The 8,655-nt window shown below is 46.7% G+C and overlaps 1 protein-coding gene across 1 annotated transcript in view; it reads left to right on the forward strand.

The window, feature by feature from the left end:
- The window catches only part of LOC149314114 (aldehyde dehydrogenase family 3 member B1-like), a 73,650-nt gene extending 69,611 nt beyond the window's left edge, over positions 1-4,039 (forward strand). Inside the window, exons 11-12 of the mRNA XM_089523062.1 lie at positions 982-1,081; positions 3,178-4,039. Of these exons, the coding sequence (XP_089379188.1) occupies positions 982-1,081; positions 3,178-3,371 (294 nt within the window). The 3' untranslated portion in view covers positions 3,372-4,039. The remainder of the gene's footprint in view (positions 1-981; positions 1,082-3,177) is intronic.
- Positions 4,040-8,655: the final 4,616 nt, after the last annotated feature.

The following is an 8,655-nucleotide window of genomic DNA, read 5'->3' on the forward strand; positions in this document are numbered from 1 at the left end:
CCCCCGTGAATAACAAAATTCGTGGGTGCTCAAGTCTCATTAAATACAATGGCAGAGCAAAATGATGTCCCTTATATAAAGTGGAAAATCAAGTGCATAACATTAGAAGAACAAGACAAAATGAATAGGTCCCATCATTGTTTCCCCCACTGAATGGGCTGTTAATGTTAAAACAAACAAACACAGAGGAGCAGGGTCTCAACCACAAGTGCATAAACCACAAAATAGCATCACAAAACATAGATATATCTATTAAACTATAGGACTGTACAGATTGGGAGAAAGGGGCAGCAAAAGTCCACCCATTTCTTCCCCGGATAGAGCCCACAGCCGACAAATGGTGCAGCCTCCGTGAGGCCTAAAAAGAACCAGCTCTTGGCGGGTTCCTTTTGTGCCGAGCGTCGGATGCCATTGCCTCCCTCATGAGCAATGATGACGTCTGTGTGGCGTGGTGCTGTTTGGGTGGGCGCACGTATGGACGGGCACACACAATAATGGCTCCTGCACGCCAATTGTAAGGCTGGGCGTGTGCGGACGCCCAGCCCTACAAAACCCTAATTTTGGTTCCAGACCTTCGCAAAGCACCAGTCTGTACAGGGCCTATGACAGTATTAAAGAGTATAATTACAAAGATACTGTTGATAGTCCATATGAATGACAAACAAATAGGAAGATGTGCAGAACTGAATACAGTGTCACAGTATACAAATAAGTCAAATTTGGCTTTGTATATTTACAGTATATATTGTTTAAAAAATCATTTATTTGGTATTCATGATCTTACGCTATTTGGTAGATGCTGGTATTTTCCTGTTATATGTATATTATTTATTAACTTTGGCTATGTTTCATGTATGTTTCATCATTGGTCATAAGGTGTCCCTTTTTACTAAAGTGAAAACTCTTATTTCCTTTCCTTGGAAGATCAAGGGCAGAGTTTCTAATACACCTGTGCTCTTTTTTTAAAAAAAATCTCTACAGGTTGTGAATCGAGTATTGGCTTGCACCAGCAGTGGTGGTTTTTGTGGCAACGATACCTTGATGCACACAACATTGACCTCCTTACCATTTGGAGGCATTGGTATGACTATCCCACAGCTATCTCCATTCCCTGCTTTTGCATTAATCCTTCCTTCCAGTCTATGAGACTGGATAAGCTTTCTGTTTCTTAGGACTTTATCACACTACCCCCATTCTCACAGCTATCATGTTAACGAGGGAAGCGCATACATACCAGTTTCGGAGCACTCCCCACTGCATGTCCCTTCATTAGCACCACCAGGCTGTTGCTAGCCCCTTTCTTTCACGCTCGTCCGTAACCCTGCCTCCCAGCTCTATGCCCTACCCAGCATGCCTTTCATGTGTGTCTATGTGTGTGTGTTTTGTTTTTCTTAAATACAATTCTGGAGTTATGCTGTGATTTTAAACTCCATGGTTTTAAAAAATAATTGTACAGTCCTGGAACTGCCAAAGATGATTTGCCACACCTGTGGACTAGCATGATTGGGAGCTTGATGGGTTTTCCCCATCAATGACAAGGTGTGGGCTAACCGCATTTGAAAGACAAGAGGGAGACGGTGTCATACCACAGGTGCTATTATCAGATGTCTATGGTGGTTTAAAACCCACGTGTGATAATGTCCTATGTTTTGTTTTTCGAACAAGGAGGAAGAAAGATCTTGTAGGTTTCCATACCACCCTTGCCCACATTTGCAGATCATAAGCACAAAATGCAACAAAGAGATTAATTGCAACTAACCCATTGTGCCATGTCAACCTGCAGGCTGTTAACAGGGAGAACTCTGCCACTTGCCATGGCAGGCTTACGGCATTTTCTGCAATCTTCTGGGCCAAGTAACTTCATTGTTGAGAAGAGGGCACTATATTTTTGAGTTTAAAGTAATACCAATGAGACCAGAAACTGCTGAGAAGGAAAAGTTACTGTCTTGGTAGCAGGATTCATTTATTTTCAAAACAGTACATGATGTGGAAGATTTCAGCCAATTTACCATTTCAAATGGCATCTTAGGTGCTGACAGAGCTGGGGTGTGTGTGGAACAATCAGTTTTTTTGACAGCAACTGCCAGAATCCCCCAGGAAGCATGACCACTAGCCATGTGTGAGAGGGTCCTAGAAGTTGTAGTTCAAACATTTTTTTCCAAAGCTCTGCATTTGCCCAGGGGATCCATCCATTCCCATAGGTATACTTCAGAAATCTGGATGATTTGTTCAGGTGTGCCAGAATGTAGTCTATTCTGCCTACCACTCTCCCCACTATTCCTATGACACAATTAATCAATGAATATCAGGTGTCCAATATAGTCCAGTGCATTTAATCAGAGATAGTGCCTAATTTATGCAATAACCCTACTTCCTAGTAGGTGCGCATTTGTTGTTGCAGCCCTTCAATTCATTTACTTCTGGTGATCCTTAGGAAAACCTATCACTAGGTTTGTTCAGAAGGGTTTTTTGATTGCTTTCCTCTGAGGCTGAGAAAGTGTGACTTGCCTAAGGTCACCCAGTGAGTTTCCATGGCTGAGTGGGGATTTGAACCCTGACCTCATATAATTCTAGTCCAGCACTCAAACCAGTACACCCTGCTGGCTCTTAGGTGTGCAGAATCTGTCTTGCTTCTACTAGATCATCTTTAGACAGTGCTTAGAGGAAGGGTGGGTAAAGTCTTGCCTTCAACCCATACCAGATTGTATGATCTTCAGACCTTACACACTTAAAAAGTAAGAAAACGGGTTCTCCCAGAAACCTGCACCAGTAATGATACGCTTTTTGCATAGGTCTCACAGGTTCCTTGTACATTTTAGCTTGTGTATAGTATTAATTTCCATTTTTTCCAGTGTCCATTTTTCAAAACCAAACATAAAGGTCTAGCCACTTTCAGCTGTGTTTTGTTTTAATTTTTTGGCAGTTTGTGTGTCCCCCACCAGGCCAAAAAGGTTGGCCCCTAGCCCACTGAAGGTGCCCAGGTGGTACAGAATCCTGAAAACAGTCTGCCCAGGAAATATCAAGGGCTGTGGAGAAGGAACTCTGTACCAACACACCTGAAACCTTATTCGCATGAGAAAGAACAGAACAAAGAACTACCCAAGCTGTGTAGTGAACTGAAAAGTTCTGCCCATGAGCAGGTTTTAACCTGGATGCTTTCTTCTTCTTATGTTGTAGGATGCAGTGGCATTGGCAAATACCATGGCAAGTTCAGCTTTGACACATTCACTCACTACCGTGCCTCCCTTTTGCGCTGTATGGGCCTGGAAGCAATCAACACAGTACGCTACCCGCCATATGCTGACCGCAACTTAGGGCTGCTGCTTTCTACTACGGAGGTCAAGCGCAAGGGCATATGCACTCTGCTATGAGCTCCCTTGAACTGTACAGACCTTGTGCCCAAGTACCTGTGACATGGAGAGGAGGGCTGTTCCTTCACACTTCCTTCCACTTAATTTACCTGTGAGAACACTGCCTTCTGTAAAAGCCTTGCTTCCTCATCTTGGTTTCTTACCCTGTGGTCCTCCTTCAGCACCTCAGCATTGGCAGCCAGTCTACATCCAACATTTAAGTCAGAGTTAAGGAACACATGATCCTTCCAAGATGCTATTGAACCACTATTCAACTCTCAACTCTCACCGTTGATGCTGCTGTCTAGGGTTGATGGGGGTTACAACCCAAAAACATCAGGACATTTCCCCCCAGCCCAGATGTGCTCTGCATTCTTACACTGAATTTTCTCACACTAGGGTCCTCAGTTGAGGATGAGCACATGCAAAAGCTTTGCACTAGGTTCAAGCTAGAGATTAATTTCTCCTTTAATACAGTTTTATGATGCCACTTCTGGTTTAGTGTCTGTGAGTACCAGATTTTTGTAAAGACTGACTAAAGTCACTCCACCTACAGATTGAATCACTCTCATAATATATGTATCCATATGTTAAAAGCAAGGACTCTCTAAGGAGATTTGCAGGATGCTCTCTAAGGAGCACCAGCAGTCAGTCAATGTCTTAAGGCTGGGTCCTTAAGCCAACTTAATTTCAAAAGGGTTGTAAAGCTAAATTCACATGAATTATTTCTATGCAAGTTCCCCAACACTATCATGCCATTATAATCATGTCCACCGCCTTTTAGTAAGCAACAGTTCTTCCAACATTTGTTCCTGGATAGTATTTTTATTTTTATTTTATTTATTTATTTTATGACATTTGTATGTTGCCTTTCTAATGGAGTGGGACCCAAGGAGGCCCCCAGACTAAACTGATAAACATTCACAATTGAATTTTACAAACAATTAAAATCACCACATGAAATAGTATAAAATCATCTTTACACAGCCATCTTTAACCCAGAATCTTAAATAATAATAATAATAATAATAATGATTTATTTATAGCCCGCCCAATCACAAGGAATCCAGGCGGGTTACAACAGTAAAAATAAAGATAATAAAATAAAACACAGAATCTTCATCCAAACAATTTCCAGCCTAGGCAATCCTCAGCATGTTTTCTCAGAAGTAAATCTGATGAGTTTCAAGGTACTTATTTCCTTGCAATGATTGCTTATGATTACAGACTTATTGACCTTTCTTGCACAGTACTGTTTTTGGAAGTAAACATTTTGCTTCTGTAATAAAGATCTTGCATCAAATTTGACTGGTTCTCTTGACATGCTGTCATTGGTTGATAGATAATATGTAGTAAAAGTAGCCAAATACCCATCCCTACCCTGAAGGATCCATTCAAAATGCAGAATTTGAGGAATAGAAACAAGGGAAGAGGACAAATAAATGCTCACTTTACAACAAAATTCACTACAGCTCAAAACATTTTGAAGTGCTGGTGTTCTGACAGCTTGGAGGTAGATGGGTGGTAATGTATCGAGCCAACTATACACAGAGAAGTCAAGTTATTATAGTACTTTGCCAACTTCATTTTCAGACACATGCTTCTTGTTCTTGATGAAGAACATATGCATTCCATCTCATTATGGTTGATAGACCCAGTAGGGGTATAGTCTCCTTGGGTTATATTCTCTGTGTTGCAATTGCAAACTGATGGGTGGAGCTATAGTATTTTCTCCCGTTAGAATAAACAATCCACATCTCCTCGCTTTTAAAGAATGTGGATTATTTACTTGGAGAGAAAAAACTGGGAGGGGATACCCTAAACTAAAACAAGCAAGTGTGTGGACAAAAAGTCTAGGGGGGATGAAAATAGGAAACACAGTAATTTTATTGAAACAATATGTTGCAATGGGATGTTAAAAGGAAATAAAAAGCATAAAATATTTGCAATCCTATAAACAAACAGGCTTGTGATGGCCTGTAAGCCACGCCCTAACAAACACAAGGCTAGTGTTGCCAGTCAGTACTAGGCTTGAAAACTGCAAATTCCAAACAATATAACAGACCATAAGGAGGTGTCAAACATACAAAATGCCAGTACAATGTCAGATAAATTCCCTTGCACCTCTCAGTAAAAAATTAAAAGGGATAGCACAGTACGCCCATTACAATTGCAAAGTGGACAAACAGAGACCAAACGCGTTTTGACTATGCGTCTTCATCAGTGGTCATGAAAAACTAATATTGCAGCCTTGTAAGGGAAATCATATGCTATGTAGGGACATCCAGTCACAGTAAGCAAGTTGTTGGTCCTCTTGGACCTAGTATAATGCCAAAGCCCCACTTGCTAAACCCCATTAGGGCTTGTATTTACATGTGGGACTTCCAAGTCTTTGGCATTTGGCATGGGGAAGGGCTGGTGGTGTCCTGGGCGGTGTTAAACAGCTCCGCTTGGGCAAGGACTGATGGTTTCCTCCAGGGCTCTATCCTGTGCCGTTCGGGCTCCTTCTCTGAGCTGCTGCCGCCGCTTGGGAAAGGGCTGGTGTTGTCTTGGGCAGCTTTATGGTCTTCCGCTGAGGCTCCTCCTTCAAGCCACAGCTGCCACATGGGGAAGGGCTGGTGGTGTCCTGGGCGGTGTTAAACAGCTCCGCTTGGGCAAGGACTGGTCGTGTCCTGCAGGGCTCTATCCTGTGCCGTTTGGGCTCCTTCTCCGGGCCGCTGCCACTGCTTGGGAAAAGGCTAGTGTTGTCCTGGGCAGCTTTATGGTCTTCTGCTCAGGCTCCTTCTTCACGCCACAGTCGCCACATGGGGAAGGGCTGGTGGTGTCCTGGGCGGTGTTAAACAGCTCCGCTTGGGCAAGGACTGGTGGTTTCCTGCAGGGCTCTGTCCTCTGCCGTTCGGGCTCCTTCTCCGCGCCGCTGCCACCGCTTGGGAAAAGGCTAGTGTTGTCTTGGGCAGCTTTATGGTCTTCCGCTGAGGCTCCTCCTTCATGTCACAGTCGCCACATGGGGAAGGGTTGGTGGTGTCCTGGGAGGTGTTAAACAGCTCTGCTTGGGCAAGTACTGTTGGTTTCCTGCAGAGCTCTATCCTCTGCCTTCAGGCTCCTTCTCTGCGCCGCAGCTGCCACTTGGGGAACGGCTGCTGTTGTCCTGGGAGGCTTTATAGTCTTCTGCTGACGTTCCTCCTTCAAGCCACAGTAAGGAAGGAAGGAAGGAAGGAAGGAAGGAAGGAGAAAGGAAGGGGAGGGAAGAGGGAAGGAAGGGGAGGGAAGAGGGAAAGGGAAGGAAGGGGAGGGAAGAGGGAAAAGGAAGGGAGGGAAGAGGGAAAGGGAGGGGAGGGGAGGAGGGAGGTTAAGGAAAGAGGAGGAAGGGAAGGAAGCAGGCGCTTAGGAGCCCGGCTGACTGTCCAGCAGTGTCAGGAAGACAATTGTGGGTGGTGGCTGATGGGAGATGCAATTCTCCCTTCCTTCCTTCCTTAGCCTTCCTTGGCTGAGTGGGAATTTGAATCTAGCCAGCACTTAAAGCAACCTGCTGGACTCTAGCAGTTGAAACCTCAGAGCTGAATCCAGACCCAGCTTTGGGTGTTAGTGCTGACCTCATCTTCCCTATTGGAGCAGAGCTGCCTCCCATCACTGGAAACCGGGACAGGCAGCTCGACCTGGGCGGGACATTTTAATCCTGGGTGAAACCAGGATTGTCCCACCCCAAATGGGGAAATGTCCGCCGCACCCAGCTTCCGAGTGGCAATGAGGAAAGCCATGATGGCATTTTTCTGTTCCCCAGATTCAGCAGAGTCCTCAGGCGAGTCTTCTGGAGATTTCTTGGCAGGAATAGGAGATGGGGGGCACGGGGGAAGTGAGGGTCTTTCAGACCTGCGGGGGGGGGGGGGGAGCAGAGATGCTTGGGGGGGTCTGACACTGGCCAGACCCCCCCCCCCCCGCTGCCATTCGCTTGACCACTCCCCTTCCCTAACTCACTCACTCTGAGGAAGCCCCTGGCGCTGGGGCTAGCAGCAGTTAACAACCAACAGTTGGGTTTCTAGAATGGAGTCAAGGTTCCAGACCACAGATGGAACCTTTGCAAAGGAAAGCAAGGGTAGGCTTCTCTTAGGCAGAGGGTTGCCATGTCTTTTCCTGGGCCTTGCTCCTCTGCCTTGAAGGGCAGGCGTCTTGAACATGCTCCAGAATGGCAGCTCATACTTCCAGAGGTTTCAGAGGGGGCATGGCTTTCCCTCCAAACATAATAGTGGGGGATCCCATAATAAGTCTCCTTGAGGCCTCAACACCCTTTATTTCCCAGCAGAGAATAGGGTTGCTTCTCCCATGAGCTCCTAGAGGCAGGGACATATTAGAATAACAAAAGGACCTCCCTGCTGGCTGCCACCATTTTGGATACTGTGGTGACGGTGCCCTACAGGGCTCTGGCAGCCGCCATCTTGGTAGCGAAGGGGGAACCCGCTCTTTGCAGTACCGAGGGGGCTTCTCTCCCCCCCACTCAGCCACAAGCTCCTTGGGCAACCTTCCACCCCAACGTACCCCCCAGAAAAAGCCTCAGCTAGACAGGCCAGGGTCAAAGAAACCTTCTCCTGCTGCACAGGCCCCACCAGCACACGGTTACACCACCCAGGAGGGGGGCGGCCGCAATCGACAGCACAGAGAAGCTGAGGATCAGGGGACCCCAACCATCCCTCCTGCAAAGCGACGATGAAGAGGACCAAGAGGCAGAGCTGTCTGAGACGCCAAGGAGCCTGCTTCTCTTTCTGGAGATCCTCCATCTCCTGCTGCTGCTGCTGCTGCTGCTGCCAGGGCCTGCCTTTGCCCCAGAGGGCTCTCATGGCTGGGAAGGAGGCCAGAGAGAGGGAGAAGTCATCCTCAGGGGTCATCCATGGGGTCACCCTCACAGGATAGATGCCACTCCCTCCGGCCCATACCTTTCCTGCATCCTTCCTCTTCTTGGTGGAGGAGGAGGTGCGGAGGGAATTCTGGGAAGAAAGAGAGGGTTAGGAACTGGGCCAGGGCCGGGAGGCCACTGAAGGCCATCAGGACAGGCCACCAAGAGCCATTGCCCAGGCCAGGACCTCCCTGCAGGAAACAGAGAAATGGGGGGAAATAGCAATACCCAGAATCCTCTGGGGTTGGATTGTAAATCCCATCATCCCTTGGACATATAACTCAAAGCATCAGGGAGGCAAAGGTGCACTGGAGATTCGCTTCCTCTGTGCCCAGAACCGTCTGCGGCCTTCTTTTCCCACTGTTTGGATTGGAGATCCCATCGTCCCTACATGCAACCCAACATTTTTCAGGCTGG

The sequence above is a fragment of the Sceloporus occidentalis genome, unplaced genomic scaffold (assembly GCF_023333645.1).
Source record: "Sceloporus occidentalis isolate IW3139 unplaced genomic scaffold, rSceOcc1.0.p SCAF_4, whole genome shotgun sequence".
Taxonomy (NCBI): domain Eukaryota; kingdom Metazoa; phylum Chordata; class Lepidosauria; order Squamata; family Phrynosomatidae; genus Sceloporus; species Sceloporus occidentalis.